Source organism: Melitaea cinxia, chromosome 20, assembly GCF_905220565.1.
Source record: "Melitaea cinxia chromosome 20, ilMelCinx1.1, whole genome shotgun sequence".
Lineage (NCBI taxonomy): Eukaryota > Metazoa > Arthropoda > Insecta > Lepidoptera > Nymphalidae > Melitaea > Melitaea cinxia.
The window spans coordinates 6,309,489-6,328,076 of NC_059413.1; the positions used below are offsets into that span (position 1 = coordinate 6,309,489).

Below are 18,588 nucleotides of genomic sequence, written 5' to 3' on the forward strand. Positions count from 1 at the left end.
ATTTGTGTCTTGTAATAATTACGAGTAATTTTTTTTTATTTCAAACCGACATTTTTAAAGAAATATCTCGTCTATTATATTTCTTTTTATTATTCGTCTACAAAATCTGCATATTCTATTTTCAAAATTAATATCACTGTCTCAGTTACATGGAAATTATTTCACATCACATTTTTTTCATCTTAGTAGTGAGACTGTAAAGACTTGTAAAGTGTTAACAACTGGGGACTGCAAATAAAATTAAATAAAAAGTACCGATTAATTTTATGATGTTTTCTTGTACGAACGAAGAAAGAATTCCACTTATAAGAATACAGGTGAGTTTAATGAAAAGGAAACTATGATTTTCTTACTTTTTTTCTATTTAGAAGTCGTTTTTGTTATCATAGATAAAAATGGGACAAGGTAAATCTTTCATTGTGTTTTTATTAAACTTATATTGGTCAGTTTTATTAAATAGATTAAATAAATTTAGCTATGTGCTAAAATAAAAAAATATGTTAAAAAAATATCATTGCCTGTGTTTTTAGGATTAAAAAAGGAGGTTCTACTTTGCACAAGAGTTCTCTTCTTTAAAAGAATTCCTAAAGTTTACCCAAACTAAAGCCTTGATATCCGCCATTCAAGAAACTATTTCCGAAATTTTTACATCTAATCCTATTCTTCTAGATACCTTCGTATTTATTCCGGTTTAGTAAAAAAATGTGAAGAAGGAATTTTAAAATAAAAGCCTTGTTAGTCACCTTAAAGGCTTTTTGGGAGGATCAAGATATATATATTTTTTATCATATGTGAGCTTTGTAAACGGGTCGATTTAGTTAGTGCATTGACGGTAAATCACCAATTAATTCGACAAAAAAAGTATATAAATTTAAACGACTCTTTTTTACTATATTTATTATTGCTGCTAGATTACTCCACGTATATAAATTTTGTCTTGTGAAAAATGTAATGATTAAACTACTCAATATATTCTGAAACTTCAGTAAAAATTTCGTTATAATAAAGTACTTTTTGTATAATATAAACGTAACATAATTGTTCCTTACTGTTTGACTGTAAAATACGGTATACCTTAATTTTTTACAAGGCTTGTACTACAATATAACGTATCTTTTCAGGCTGAAGAAGGCACAACTAGGACACCGGAGGGAGATGAAAACGATGAAAGTGATGGCAATGCTGGTTCTTCAAGAGCAATTTCCGCAGCTACATCAAGAGAAGAAGATGATGATTCGAGTAACAATGCTAGTAACGAAAGCAAAAGTCCTGGACAAAGGTAAGCATCAGACAAAAATGCAAACTCCATGATATACCGTCATTACATTTAAGTTCAATATTTAATTCTATATGAGATATCTACGATTTTTATTGTCTATGAAGCCGTATAGACAATAAAAATTATTATCACACAATATAAATAATATTTCGTACTTTATATTGTATGATTAAGTAAGATTAGTGCATTTGGGAATTAAATTAATAATAGTCGTTTATACACTTACGTAAATCTAAAACAATCATGCAATGAAAGTGTAAATGATTAAATAAATCTATACTCTATAAATCGTTATTAAATACTTATTTCAAATTTGAGGAAGCATAGGTATGTTATAATTCTTGATTAATTTTTGAAAAATTAAACCCAAACAACCTCACTTTATCTTTTTCCGAATGTGTAATAAATCTATTATAATTATAAAAGTAAACAGGAATGTATTTACCTTTATCTTTTTCCCCTTTTTTCATAAATAAAGCATCCGTATTTTTTTAAGTATCGACCCCTGTATGTAATAATAATAGTTAATCTGTAATGTATTTATACATCCAAAATGTGCACGTATTCCTGCATTTACACATTTAGATAAATCACTTAATGAATATTATAACAGACTATTTAGGTAGCAAGTAAGCAACGCTATCAATTTCAAAATTATTTTAAGTTTACTGAAATATATGTATATTATATATGACACTCTTTCTCATGACTATTGGTTGACTGGAAGAGATCTCATCTAGAGATAAGTCCACCTTTGCCATCAACTATAAGTGTAAGTTTCTGTATATTCTTTTTGAGTGCAATAAAACATATAATACGTGGTTTATATTTATAATATGCGGATGCCTTATCGCGCGATTTTATTACAGTTCACCTGTATCACAATTGGTGACAAAATTATCACGACCGTTCTTCCTGATTAACTTTCCAAGGGTGTGACACGAAAAACCTTGTTACCCTTTTATCAAAAAGTAAGAGGTTGTGTCTACAATGTTATCTACTCGTATTGTCATCCGCCTTTAGATGTTCAAATGGGTGCCCATTTCAAAATAAAATGAATACCTTTTTTACGTGGGGAAAATCCTTCATGGATACCCAGCGCGGGGGCGCCAGAGTCGTCCGCCTGGGTAGGACGAGATGGGGTCGTGCTAGCATTCGCCACCTCGCCCCGGCAAAATAAAATAAATACCTACTGTAGCTACTATAGATATATTTCTCAACCCCTAAAGAAGGCAGAACATGTCTAGCATAAACATTCATTCCGAATAAACGTCACTTGACTATTTTTTTACTTTATTTAACACAACGAGAAGGTGACGCTTCGCAGTTAACTGAGTTTTTACAAAGGTTGTCTGTTCAGAAACTGGCACATGTAAGCGACACTGACATAGAACTATCATCTAGTTCTAGGGATCAGACTTGTATTATTCTCAGTACGGAGGTCAAAGCACAAATATAAAAGCTCCATGACCTTAAAAACTAATAAACTTATCATGTTTTTTTTTTTAAGTTTTGACAGTTGGAATAAGACCTTATTTTGTTTTGGGGTAAACTTTAAAAACGATTATTTCATTAGACTTTTGACCTTTCATTTGTTGATCAGAGCGTTTGTCCTTTGTAATTAAAGGACTGACCTTAATTTCTTAAATACCTCGTTTATATTACTCACCCTGTATTGTTCAGTCAGTAACTATTGGAAGTTTTGATACCGTAACTATATCATTTTATCCGTAATGGAACTGAGAAGTAATTTCGATATGTAAACTGTCAACAACCTACTCCGTAGGGTGATATATTTAATGAACATTATCCTGACCTTGTCGGCAAACCCACTTCATTTCGAAAAACGGAAAATTGTCAACCAATATAATATATATTATTATTAATAGAAAATTATTTCAGGACTAAGTACTCAGTATACAACACATAACGCTTGTTCGATTTTGCGGAATGTATAATAGTATACAATACAACGTAGTGAAGTATCCAATAAGTAAATTATGTTTAATCTATTTAAATTCTTATTGTTATAAAGTAAAAACTTCAAACAAATAAAATGTCATATTTTAATCAGTATACATTTGATTTTGATTTTTAAGCTTCCGTACCACATAAGGAAAAAACGGAACCCTTATAGGATCACTTTGTTGTCCGTCTGTCTGTCAAGACCATTTCTCTCAGGAACGCGTGGAGGTATTAACCTGAAATTGATGTCAAATACTCAAATCTATTGTCCCTTGGAACTGTGAAATAATCAAACTTCTAAGCCAACGGAATCAAAAGATACAGGCTATTTATGCTGCAAATTTTCCACACTCGCAAGGGAATCAAAATCTACAGGATGCTTTTCGTGAAATCAGAATCTTGAAATTTGGTACGAAACAACGTATTATAGGACTGATAAAAGAAAAGAAAAAAATTGCGAGAAGCATAAATTTTTAGTTACATCATATAATAAAAATATTTTTAATAAGTTTGTTTTTCTGGTCTGGTCTGGTCTGGTTTGTCGGTACGCGAGTCCGACTCGCACATGGTCGATTATTAATTTTAACCTGTAACATCTAACTGCTGACCAAATGCCTGATATTTACGAATTTTTTATTTTCATTTTGCGAAGCTCGATATTTTGACATTAACTGCGAAACTCTGAAAATAAAAAACATGGAAAATATCTCGTTTTTGAATAGTCTTAGTAATAGAAGAAACCATGTTAATCTAAAATCTAATAAGAGAGAAGATTAAAATGACAAAAACTCATTGTTATAACGTTTTATGAAATACTTTATTACCCGTAAACTATATATTGAAAACCAATAAAAATTTACATATATGTGTACAATTTTATTTATAAATCGTAGAAAACATACAGTCTGTTACAGTGACTGTTCTCTATATATACTATAACTCAGTAGGAATAAAAATAGAACGACTTACCACCTTTTTGCGATGAACAATAGTAAAAATTCATTCAAAAACAATAATTAAACGTTTAGCACTTAAAAATATTTTTCTTTTCACGAACTACGTCTTTTCTCCTCGGCGCCATTTTTTTCAATTTCTTGTTCGCAAATTGCATCTTTCTTCAATGATGCCATCTTTTCAAGACCACAAGTATCCCTGTCTATTGTTTTAAAATTAAAAACCACGTTAGTTAATTGAAATTGAATGTACAGCATAATATTTAAAAAAATTGTTTGAGGTAAATGTAAAATATTTTTATATAATATAATAAATAACGTGACAATTTTTTTTTAATAACGCTAATTATAGCTACAAAATAAAAAGTACCTATCGTGCAATAAAGTTTTTTTTTTATAACTACAACATTTTTGTAAGGAATATTATAAGGAACTAGCAATAAGCATATCTACATATACCGTTTGTCGAGTTTCCAAGTTAATTATTATCAAACTTATTCAAAACCATGAAATGATATTGATCGTAGTCCAACTGCCGTCTATGCATAGGAATGTTCTTTATATTAAACATTCAGTAAACGTTTAATCCACGAAAGAAGTCGCAGGTAGCGCTTGTTTACTGTGTTTAGTTATTTCACTCATATTACGTCTAGTCTTTTTTAAATCATAATATGTAATTTATAACATTTCACGAGAAGCTTAAGTAAAATTTAAAAATAACGTAAAACCATTTGAATGTAATATCCGTTTAAAGTTTGATGGATGGGTGAATATTTGATCCTCTTTCAAACTTCTTAAAGTTGTGAAACGTTTGTCATGAAACTCAGATATAAAAGGACGTGATTGCAGACCCGGATTGTCACATCGAGCTGTGTCTGGCAAGCATTGTTTGCGTTATATATATATTTTGTTTCGTTGTTCGCTCCAGCCTGTGATATCTTTTTTTTTATAATCACTAGTTCGGCAAACAAGCGTACGGCTCACCTGAGATTACCGTAGCTTATAGACGCCTGCAACACCAGAAGCATCGCAAGCGCATTGCCGACCCAATCCCCAATCCCCCCCAGGAGCTCTGATCGCCTTACTCACCAACAGGAACACAATAATGCTTGAAAACAGTATTATTTAGCTGTGATCTTCTGTAAGGTCGAGGTACTTCCCCAGTCGGGCTGCTCCATATTTTGAGCAAGAAATTCCTGCTGTGCCCTACCTCACTTATATCTGCTGGGCATAGGCCTCTTTCCCTATGTATAAGAAGGATTAAAGCTTAATCCACGCTGCTCCAATGCGGGTTGGCGGTTGTTCATTAAATGCAAATTTCTTATGAATATATAATTGAGTTTTCTTTGTTTGAACAATTTTATTAACTGCATTATAAGAAACAACTATCGAAGTGGAACAATTTACTACATTATCTTAAGAAGATTATTTATTTAATTATTTTATTTTCATTTTAAATATTAACTACACAACTTAAAATAAAATGTTGCAAAAGCCGGGGCATAAAGCTATACAGCCTTATCTACCTAGTCAACCTCAAGACGTATTAAAACAAAAAAAAATGATTATATGACGAATACCTAATAAACTACAGTAATGTTACGCGTGCAAAGTAATAAAAATATGAACAATAGTTATTCAATTGTTTTATTGTTCAAGCTGTTTTTAACTTTTCCCTATATATACTCATATATATTGAAATTATTACAGAATACGATTTTGACTCCGTATATTTACAATTTAGTTCTCTGCATTAGTGCATCAGCATTCAGTACTGTACACGCAACTTCATCCACGTGGACTTTGGACAGTATTTTTGGATCTTTTGGTTTATTTTGAATTATAAACACCGTCGTTTGTATTGAACGATTGAGGTATTTATATGTTCAACGTGATTCTTTAAATTGGCATAAATTTTTTATTTATGAACCGATCGACATGAAATAAACACATAAATGTTAAGTGAAGCTTACCGTAATACATTAGTGAAAATTAAATCTAAATCGGATAACTCGTTTCTGAGATTAGCGCGCACAAACGCACAAAAACAGACAAAAATTCTATTAATATTTGTTTTGGGTGATATTTACGTTGATAAAGGTCCCAATAATATTTTTTCTCATATATTTTCCATGTACAGACAGCGACTCATTACATTTTATTATATGTATTGATTTACAAAGTTAAAAGTGAAATAAATCGTTCAAATATTTATATATGGTATGATATCATCATCATTTAATAGAATCTATAGTATATTATACGGATCACTTTTGTAAATTTATAATTGTGCAGACCAGAACTAATTACACACGAAGCCACAAGAACAGTGCATAAAATAAAACTTAACTAATCAGTCAACGTATTGGCCTTTACGCTACGACCTACTTCAATTTAGCACAGAACTTGCGTTTATATGGTTTCTACCTATCAGCCGTGAACCGCTGCCCGTGACTTTATATATCGGCATTGACATAAAGATAACTTAGACAACTGTGGAATACATTAATACCCGGTACAAAAAAAAATAGCCATTGCGAATTTTTATTATGCGAAATTCGTTAAACCATATTGGCAAATAATAATGAAAAAATTAATGACCCAATTTTTATTTACGATTCATTATTTTTCAATGACCAAAAACGTGTATTTAAATCATCTCATGTGAAATACTATTATATAAAAATAAAAATGTACTGCTCAGTGATTTGTAGTTTAATACAAAGATTGAAAATTGGCTCATTGGCGCAGTTAGCAAAGCAAATATAGAGTAAAATATTTTATGATACTTAATAAACCAAAAAAAAACATTTTCGCAGCGTTCCTAAACGCCTTGGTGGAATATTTGCATGAACATTGAAGTAGGATTCAACAGGAAATAACTTGCCCAAAGTTTATAGCAGCCCGACTAGGAAAGTCATAAGTAAAGTCATTTCAAAGATAAAATACTGCTTTCAACTAGTATCGTGTTCCTATGATGAGTAAGCTAGAGCTTCCAGAGTTCCAATGGATATGCATTAACATCGAGCCTAGGTTGGCAATATGTTGGTTTATACTCCGTGTGTTGCAGGCGTCAAAAGCAACGATTGAAATATATACTTATATAGACCCTATCGATAAAAAACACTTTCATCGCATATCCGAACAAATGAAAAAGAAATTCTTGAATCGTACGAAAATTGTGTTTGAATCTGATAAAAAAAAACTTACGTAAATTATTCATCTTTAAATTAAAACTAGTTCAGTGTTTTCAACAATAGTTCAAGTAATTAAAAACGACGATGAAAATAACAAAGTTAGCATAGCGATCACATAGAAATCGCATAGCGATGTCAAGGCCTAACTAATGTGTCATCTAATTTTATACTTATTGATCTTTCTCGCAGCATATAAAGTATCACAATATTAAAATGTCTAAAATACAGAATAGGATTATATTTATCTCTAAGCTGACTATCAGTATGGTAATAATCATCACAGTTTAATATAATGATTCATTTAAAAAAAAACAATTAAGTAAGCTAGATAGTTTGTATCAATAAAAGCATAAAATAAGTAGAACAAATTTTTGTCTTCGAAATAATAGACAAAAGTGTGAAATAATACTTCTATCTTCTATCCAGACAACTCGTTGTTACTTACGAGTGGTTGCTGATTATTGATCTGTTTTATTCTTGGAATGGAACGTTTGTGACTAACCTAGACATATAAAGTAGTGGGACAATCGTTAATATAGTTTAAGTGCTCTTAAAATAACCAATTACTATTGCTACTAGATTGCAATTTAGATAAATCTGGGCAATATAAAGTGACTGTAGCTGATATTGAATTGAAGATTTTTTAGAATAAAGCACCGCCTCATCAATTTTTTTAGTAATTTTTAAAGTGTATTTTAACAGAACTAGTGAGCACGCTTTCATATTATATTATAAATGACCTTCAGTGTGTCATAAAAGATCAAAAGAAAAGACTTACGATTGTCGCAGTTTTGGTGTCACTGAACACTATCATGAAATGTCTTTGAAGTAAACCTTTATCCATCAACTAACGTTAAAAGGCGTATATACTTTTTCGTGTGTCTTTATATGCTTTCGCAAACATCTCCTCTCTCACGTGTTGACCTATATGAGAAAGTACATAAGATAAATAGTATATTACCAAATAAAAGATGTTGATCGGACTAGACCGAGTCGGTCTATAAAGATCTAGCCGGTAGGGAAAATTAAAAAAAAAAGTTTGAGGGTACAAAGTGCACATGTACAAAGCGAAACTTCTTTGGTAAACTAATTATTAAGTCTCGTTTATACTTATACAAATCTAAAGCTTTAGATTTCTATTCAGCGCCATCGACAAAAACGTTGCGGTTTTTTTTTTTCAAAACGTTGCCGTTTCATCCGTAAAAATTTTACCCTCATGCACCGAAAGAAGTTTCACTTTAAAAACTCGTCCATACTCAAAACGTATAATTTAATATGATGTACTTTATCGAACTGGGACAGACTGTGGAGGTACCAATCCATGGCCAATTCTTGGTAAAGATTTCATTCTTGTACCAGAAAAGATTAGGAGTTCAAACAGATGTGGAAGAACAATCAGAACTTTCTCATTAACACGTGTCGTTCAATATTCCCAAATAACTACGTAAATTACTATTAATAATCGTACGAAATACTAAATATAAATAGTCAGTCAATAGCTTTATGTCTATTAAACTTTGGCAATTCTCAGAAATATTTGATTTTCGTCATGTGACCCCACGTGTACTAACGTTTTACCTCCTTTCCTCTGTCACTTTTTTATTTTTTCGCTTCACATTATTATTTCGGTCAAATTAGACATAAAAATAGTGATCAAATAACAAAAACTCCGATAGAGCTGAATTGAAAATGTCAAAGTCCCCTTTTGACATATTATTTCTACAGGTGTTCCCAAGGTCCGTAGCTAAATTAAGCTCGGTCGGAGTTTTTTATAATTTTAAATATCCATTTTAACCGGAATACACTGTCTATATTTTATTAGATTGGGTAACCTTTAACTTTACAGCTCCTCTCCTAGCATAAAAACCTTCTCAAAAAAATTGGCTTCATAATCCAATTTTTTCTAATACGTTAATTTTTAATATTAACTCGTAGATACTACGATAACTTTAAAATCATGATATTAGATTTCTACTCATTTCAAAATTTTCTTTAGGGCTTTTTAGAGTATCATCACAATCAATCATCTTTTCATTTCAAATTATCCAAAATATTTACGTTATATTGAACTCAACGAGAAAGAATACATTACAAATAATAAATTATTGTTATTTTTGCTCCATTAGCATTAATCTGTGAATAGCTTAACTCCTGTGAACTCCATTTTGTTACTAAATATGTGAAGATATCCCATTTATACTGTCATTAGCATCTCTTTTAAAAAAAGGATAAGCCCGCAGACATGGCTGAGGCTTCGTCTACATTATAAATCACTTTTTGGTTAAAAGAACGTGATAAGTTATGATAGCCGGAGCGATTAAGTTTGTTTTACAAATTACAATAATATTATACTTATTATAATAGTGTATTGTAAACGTTACAAGGTTTTGTTTCCTTTATTAAATGTTTGAAAAAGCTAATTAAAATAGAGATTGAATTACATTATTTAAAAAGTCAGTTCGTTCGGTCAGTAACGATAGTAAAATGATACTGACCTAATCATTTGTTATTAGTTCGTTTTTCAGTTAATAATGAATACGCTTACAAAAAAAAGCAGACTTATTGAAGTAGGACTCAGCAGAAACTTTATAATTAACACTATTTTAAGGTTTTAATAACAAACTTGAAACCCATTATTTTACTATTATAAATTTAAAAAATATATCAATAACGATTCGATTAGAAATAAAACAAAACATTTTGTTAATTTAGGTTGTTGAACAAGTTGTCACCATTCACGACTAATGGGGCCCATGAAGAGATGTAAGTCCCCAAGGAAATAAGAGCAATTGCTTTGAAAATGCTTATCGATAGATTAGCACGTCAACGTCATTACGTACACGATTCGTATCATTGATATGGCCATCAAGCTAACAGTGATCAATATCAAACCTCAAAAGGCCTTAATACAACAAGCTAACTTTACTTCTACACTAAATTTAACCCTATCACTGAAACAATTGACAGTCAAAACCAGTGGGTATCGTTTGAAATTATAATTGAATTTAAGTAGCGCAAGGAGATTTTGAATAATACTAATTTTGTAATGTCTACAATTTTACACACGACTAATTTAATTTTTTATATTATCATCATAACATGAGCTTAGTGTTTGAACTTCGTGTTTTATTTTTGCTATTTTCAATTTCCTGATATTGGAATGAATCGAAAACAACATTTTATATTATTATTTTTACCTAAGTACATTTCATTTAATAGGTGATATTAATCACACTCTTGATGACCATATCAATGTACTTAACAACAGGTAATTGGTGCTCCTAACGGTCGATGTGCATAATGCATAGAATATTGTTACATTAGAACACGTCTGCACAGCTGAATATAGAGATCACCATGCTGAAATAACCACCTACTTTAATACTGTACAGAACCCCGCGCGAATTATTAGTAAGGCCTTTACTTTGCATGTATTTTTATTTTTGTGAAGTCTTGTAAATAATACTTGAAACACTGCACCCGTTTTGTCGAGTAAATCTTCAAGTCACGTTTATACCCTTGTATTGAGTTAGGGCACTCGATTACTGCGTCATAATATCGGTTCTTTTGATCATGTAACCTTTTGTAATATGTGAGAAACGTACAAAACGTGATAGGAAAAGTTTTGTTTGAAATAATGAAATGTTGAATTTTACTCGAAAAGGCGTTGTGCGCTATTTTACGAATTGATCACCAACAACAATACACTGATACAGCGTGTAACACAAACATCCCCTTTATAGGCGACCGATCATTGCATCGAGTTCGTCAAGCTCTCACAAGTCCATGCAGGACACTGAGAGACCAGGATCTGACTCAGACAAACGAGGCCATAAATGGAGACACATCCAAGCTGTTATGGCATACTACCAGGCACTCAGGAAAATAAAGAGGTTCGATAACGAAGACGGTAACGCCGCATCGTTGTCAGTTGTTATAATGTATATTTATTGATTGTTTGTTTATCGTTTCCAACTAATCTGCTACTCGTCTGTGTCTAGGATTTCGAGAATGGTAACTCATTATGGTTATTGTTTTCTTATCGTGTCTATTGTGCCCTATCTAGTTTCACTTTGAAGAACTCTACTTTTCTATCCGTACTGTCTCTTGGGAAATTAAATATTTTAATGTTTGTTATTGTTTGCATCCTTGCGTTTGACATTTTAATAGATTAATCTTAGCGAATTAAAATTTAGATCCAGTTAGCTGATTAGTTTTAGATCTACTTTCTAATTTATATAGGATATCACTTGCCTCACTTCATAAGATAAATACTTAAGTTTTAAAACAGTTTTTGTTACTATTACTGAAATGCCGCATGTTCATAAAGTTAGATTACCTGTATAGTGTGTGCACGCAAAGTTATGTACATATAAGTAACAGACAAAATTATAATTTTTAATCATATCTTTATAAAAACACACAACATGTGATAATATAACATTACCCTATAAATGGAATCTATACGATAATAAAATTATTATTAAAACATTTAAAAAACATTGTAACATTCATTTTCATTGATCGAATTATTTGAGTTTTTTAATGAATCTCTCTTCATGTCATCTCTGTTTTTTTTATTTTATTAATTATCGTATAGATAACTATTTTAATTTGATCACAACTAACCTTTTTATAACAAAATGAAATAAAACTTGAAGTATCTTAAAATATAAAAAGAAAAGTCATCTCTTTACAGCTACAGCTTCAGTCACGCCTTACTCACACCAAATACTCCAAGCCTCGAAAATAAAAATAAAAATTATTATCAACGAGCTCAAATTTAGCTAATTTTCATTAGGTACACTATTAATCCATCAACTTACGCTTTCTATTTACTTTTACAAATACTTATATTAAAGTTCTTTGCAAATTCCTGGTTTAAAATATAATTTTAAATTAATACAGAACAAAATCGAATCAAAGATGGATGAAGTTGAGGACGACAGTGCAGCTGAGTTCGGCAATCCAGAAGAAACCACCTTTGAAGAGAGAAGATTCATTCCTAAAGAGGTTTTCGACGCGACAAATACCAGAGACTCAGGAAACTGTGAGAATTGATTGGTTTAAACTCTTAATAATTATAAATCAACTTTCAACAATCTCACTTGGAGGAAATTGATCAATTGATCAACCTTAATTTCTTACACTTATCATGCGTACTCGAAACTAGATAAATTATTAGGTTTAGAAGGTTTTTCTCCAGAATAACAAAAAAGTTTATCCGCTTAGTAAAATATACATCCGAAGTAATTTTTATGTAACTACATTATGTAAGCCCGAAAAGTTTTCTTGGGTAAAATATACATCCTTTATTTCCAAGAATTACGACTGTCTTAACTTCCAGGACCAAGATAAATTGGATTAACCACTATGTTATTTTAAATAATTATAAACGGTTTCGTCCGTTTCAGGTAGAGGATACAGGTTCAGAAGGGGCAACTGGCGAGCATAGAGTAACGAATCGACAAAGACGACGAAAAGTACGCGTTCCACGAACAGTTGTTAACCCCGACGAGAATTTCTACTTCTACTGGCTTTGGTTGATCACTATCTGCGTCTTATATAATCTGTGGACACTCATCGTCAGACAGAGCTTCCCTGAACTTCAGGTAACTTTTATTTTATACTACATGGTACTTACGGCTTTTTGAAGAAGAATAATTATAGACAAGTTCTTTTTTATGGAATTATAACACATTTGTATTGCCTTGAGTGATGATCACTAAAAAGCCCTAAAATAACCTTTATTTGTTACTAAATGGACAAATATCAATGTAACCTTTACTTTGAAAAAAATGTAGCATTTTCTTTACTTTATTATTTTGGTTTCCCAACATATTTTCTACCGACAAAAGGCAGCCTGTTACTACTCGAAGATCCAATCAATCTCTATAATAAAAAATTCATCAAAATCGTTTCACCAGACCTAAAAGGAAATCGTTTACAGCAAGCAGAATTACTATCGCGTTTAGGATAGAATGAGGTAACTGTGCCCGTGGTTTAATGTGAGTTAGTTTGAGGAAAAAATACAACAAAGGGAATTTTTCAGTGCGAACCGGTAGTTTCTGAGATTAGCACGTATAAAACAAACAATCAAATAAACAAAAAAAAACTCTTCAGCTTTTTAATATTAGTATTGATTATATTTTATAATATATCATACTATGAGGTATAGAAATATGTAACAAAAATTATTCCATATCATATAACCTCTCAGTTTGTATAACAAAATGAATTGTCTAACATTAATTTAGCGGTAGTACTGCGTGTTACAGGATTATTTTATATGATTCAATTATTTTTACGTGATGACGTATACTCTTAACGTAATTAAATGATTAAATCCCTTGTAAACGTCAAAGTAATAAACCAATGACAAAATAATATTCTTACAAATTAGTATTCAGCTTGTCACATTCTATTTAAATTTGAATCAAGAATTGTACAAACAATACAATATTTATCTGTTCATGACTCTAACAATTTATTTTACAGCATATTTTGAATGAATAATTTATTATTTTCGACCATCTTTGTAATTATTATAAATTTATAAAATAATAAATCAACTTTGACTAAATGTTGATGATTGATTGATTGATTTAGCCTGTAGGAGCCTTTTTTCCATATAGGAGGTTTGAACTTAATCAACCAAGCTGCTTTGCTGAAGGATGGCAGATAGATCTTCTGCTATAAGTAACGATCGCTATTAGTAGTCTGTGATAACAGCCAGGATCGATGGATGTACGTGCTCTTTGAGGCACAACAGGAGACCCTCAAAAACATACACCGAAGCTAGACATAAGTATTTGTACAAATACAAATATCTGCCCCGAGCGGGAACCATATGTGAATGTCCTTGACTACCGTTACAATTTAACCTTCACGACATTATCACATCATCCAATATGTTAAAGAGTATTAAAGCTAAGCGAGTCACACTGAGTGAATAGTTTATTAATAGTTTATTTTAACTTCCCATCAAAGATCAATCAAAATTAAAAGTTTATTTATTAAAATAAACTTCAAAAAAACTTTTAAATTGTCATTTCATTGCTGTAATTAATTTGATACAGGCAAAAAAATTCCACAGATTTGCAAGAATCGGCAAGAATCTTAACAATTTCTACTTTAAAAACTGTCAGTTTAATAAGTCTATTAATTAAATAACATGTTCTGCATGGAATACAGAGTACATGATGATGCATTGTTTGAGTCTTTAACTATTTATTTTATTTTTATTTATTAAACTTTATTGCACACATAAAAAAAGATACATTTTAGAACGATTAGATACAAAAGCAAATATGTAATAAAGTATGCAAGGGCGGCCTTATCGCTTATATAACTATGTATGTTTTACTGTAGGGAAATCTCTTGTCCTACAAAGAGAAAGATTTCAACTAAAGTAGTTTAGTTAATATAAGCTACGCTTCACAACGAATTAAAAACTTATTTACGTGTGTCAGAATTTTTCCTGAGAAATAAAAATCCTCTTTCACGGCGGAGAATTCTTAGACTACAATTCATTCATTCATTCATTACAGCCTATACAGTCCACTGCTGGACATAGGCCTCCACAAGTTTACGCCAAAAATAACGTGAACTCATGTGTTTTGCCCATAGTCACCACGCTGGGCAGGCGGGTTGGTGACCGCAGTACTGGCTTTGTCGCACCGAAGACGCTGCTGCCCGTCTTCGGCCTGTGTATTTCAAAGCCAGCAGTTGGATGGTTATCCCGCCATCGGTCGGCTCCTTAAGTTCCAAGTTGGTTGTGGAACCTTGTTATCCCTTAGTCGCCTCTTACGACACCCACGGGAAGAGAGGGGGTGGCTAAATTCTTTAGTGCCGTAGCCACACAGCTAGACTACAATACGTGTGGTCATCTCTTAAAATCCGCTAAGCATTTTCTCTTACTTAATAACAATGTTGAGGAAGTTGATACCAATTGATAATATTTTCATTTCCTTATAAAAAAACTTAAGCTTTAGATTAAATATATTAAAAAGCAGTCTCTTAAATGAGTCCGAGTCGGGCTAAGGGTATACTACCTAAAATTAACAATGTGCTATTTTTAAAACTTGGCTAAAATCGAGTAAACTTATTTTTCCCTTTCCAAGTCTTATTTATCTCTTTATGTTCTTGTTTAGGCTAATAATGGTTCCGTGTATTCTTTGGTACTCCGATGCTACATATACTCATTAGTACTTGTTATCATTCACCAAAAATAATTAATAAATTATGAAACATTTAATGAGGTAGGGCACAGCAGGAAATATCTTGCTTTTTTAAGCGAGAAGGGTTACTTAAGATTTTCTTAAGTAGCCCAACGGGGAAGTACTTTAGCCTTACGGAGGATCACAGCTAAATAATACTGCTTTCAAGCAGTGTTGTGTTCCTGTGATGAGTAAGGTGACAAGAGCTTGTAGTGAGGATTGTAGGTAAAACGCGCTTGCGATGCTTCTGGTGTTCCAGCCATCTATAAGCTACTGCAATCGCATACCATCAGTTGAGACGTACGCTTTTGCCGATCCAATTGTTGTAAATATATGAAACAATTTTTTTATTATATTTTAATCTAAGAATTACTCTACTGTTTTCAATTCGTCTTCGTTGACAATTTGTGTGGATTAATACAAACTCGTTATCTCAAAGTTTTAGTAAACAACAAAGGTTCAATAATATAACCTTCATCCAACGATAAATGGGGTCAAGATAACATCGAAACATTTTGCCCTTTCCCTGACATTTTCTTCGTTAAAGTTTTCAAACTTCGTAACAAATAAGGAATCAGTAATGCCAATTAATTGTTTTTCTATACTAGCACAAAAAGTAGGATTCAAAATTTAAAATGTTTTAACGCATTTTATATATTTTATAAGGATTTTTTTTTAACTTTTTTAAAGTCAATGTACAACTCTGAAATTACGTTTTGTGATATTTATTTGTCGATACGTGAAAACGACGTAATACGTGTTAATAGCACAATTTTTAAAGATTCAACAATCGCCAAATAGTTATGTTCAGGAACTGTTTTACCAGTTACTGATGAAAACATTTGTTCGTCGCTATACAACAGAATGTTTTATTTAATATTTAACACTGTATTGTATATATGATATTACTTATGGAAAATAATAATATTATAACTTAAAAAAGTGCAAAGGTGGGGCCTTATCACTAATAGTGATACAGATAACTTCCAAAAATACATAAAGAATTGACAGGAGTAGACAATAAATTGTGAAAATAATTATTTAATTTATATACAGTATCTAATTAATAACATTTATCTTTAATATAAAAATAAATAATAAATAATAACTTTACTACTTAAGCTTATTAAAATACCAAAAATAAATAGCTAAGGCTAATTAAGCTATCATTAAGTTATGCTTCTGTAAGCTATGTTACCAGTTGGCGAAATAGGCTCACAATATTTTAATTTCAAGTATTGAACGAAAGTTCTACATTTAAATCTCAAATTACAGATACTTATATTCAAAAAATTATATAAATGTGTCACGTTTGCAATCAAATATAAGGATAAAGCACAAATTCTTTTATCTTATATATATTTTGAGTTTAGTAGTTTCACATAAATTCTAGACAAAGTTTTCCTAGTCAATTCCATTATATTTATCTGAGTTCAAAGGGTGCAATACTTATCAAGACCAGTTAAGAATTTAATTATCTTTACGTTATTTTAAACTTCCGTAGACTCCTTTATCTTTAACATCTGTTGTGGAAAGTAAAAGCGCTGTTTACGAACAGGTGAGTTTTTTTAAAATTTAAAATGGACAGTGGAATATTTATACTTTATCTTTAAGAAAAAACAAATTAAAATAATTGTAACAAGCCTTGTTTAAATTCGTTAAGTTAAATTGTTTAAAAAAAAAGTTCCTTTGTTTAAATTAGTTTTATTTCCCAAAAAATATTCTACTAAATTTTAATCTAACCTGTGATGAGGTCATGACATCTAAATAAAAAAAATGTATATCAAAAACATAGTCTATTACATTTTCATCACAAAATATTTGCAAATCATACTACAACATTGCTATTTCATTGCACTAATTCAAAATTCCTGTAAAAAATTCGAAGAAGTTACACAATAACAAAAAAGTAAGTATTTATGTCGCAAGTATACGTTTGACGAGGCGTTGGTGCAGCGGTCATAGCACTGGCTGTTACGCTGGCGGTCGCGGGCTCGATTCCCGCTCACGACAGACATTTGTATCAACCATATAGATGTGTGTTGTGGTCGGGGCGTTGTTCTTGTGTATTGTGTATGTTTCCGAACCCCCAACACAGGAGAAAATCTTACTGGGGGCCGTTGAGTGTGAAGCGTTTATTAATTAATTTATAATACATATAATATATAATACATATAATATAATGCATATAATTATAATACATATATTTGAATCATACCAGTGTTTACTTGCAAACACAATGAAAAGGACTTTATTTATATCGACAAATAATACAACGTAGGTAAACGTAAAAATAGGCAAGTAAATACGATAATTTAAGACTGTTGATTTTTTCATTTTTATGCAAATACAAATATTACTCACTTAACTTCACTTCAACCTATCGCAATCTACTGCTGGACACATAGAACTCCCCAAACGTTAATAACATGAACCCATAGTCACCACGCTGGGCACGTAGGTTTGTGAGCGCAGGGCTGGCTTTATCGCACCGAATTATTACTATTAGTCGTTTACATTATTCAGAAATAATATAAGCCATTTACATACTTTATCACCATCAATCTCAATAGACCAAAATAACGAGAAACATTGTCATTGGTTAGTCTTAGTATTGATAAAAAATTTCAATGGCAAACTTAGGTCACGTGTACTAAAACTTACATACGATGGATAAGCCAGGTCACGTATCGATATTTTATTAAAGATTCAATAAGATGCATTAATAAAGTACCTATATACAATTATCTGATAGTAAATTATATACTTAAGTTTTATTTTTTATGAGTAATATTATAATTATATACTAGCTGCCGCTCTGGGGTAGTGAGTGGTGCGAGTAGTCGCCTAAAACACCGACGGTTTACGGGTTCGATTCCCACACGAGATGGATATTTTTATTTGTACAAATATTTCTTAACTTCTTTTTGGTCACCCCATCGTGCTCCGGAGATCACGCTAAGCCGTCGGTCCCG

At 31.3% G+C, this 18,588-nt stretch overlaps 1 protein-coding gene across 1 annotated transcript in view; it reads left to right on the forward strand.

Moving 5' to 3' along the window:
* Nucleotides 1–269: 269 nt before the first annotated feature.
* The window catches only part of LOC123663680, a 76,904-nt gene continuing 58,585 nt past the window's right edge, over nt 270–18,588 (forward strand). Inside the window, exons 1-5 of the mRNA XM_045598348.1 lie at nt 270–317; nt 1,122–1,279; nt 10,107–10,157; nt 12,303–12,444; nt 12,809–13,006. Of these exons, the coding sequence (XP_045454304.1) occupies nt 270–317; nt 1,122–1,279; nt 10,107–10,157; nt 12,303–12,444; nt 12,809–13,006 (597 nt within the window). The remainder of the gene's footprint in view (nt 318–1,121; nt 1,280–10,106; nt 10,158–12,302; nt 12,445–12,808; nt 13,007–18,588) is intronic.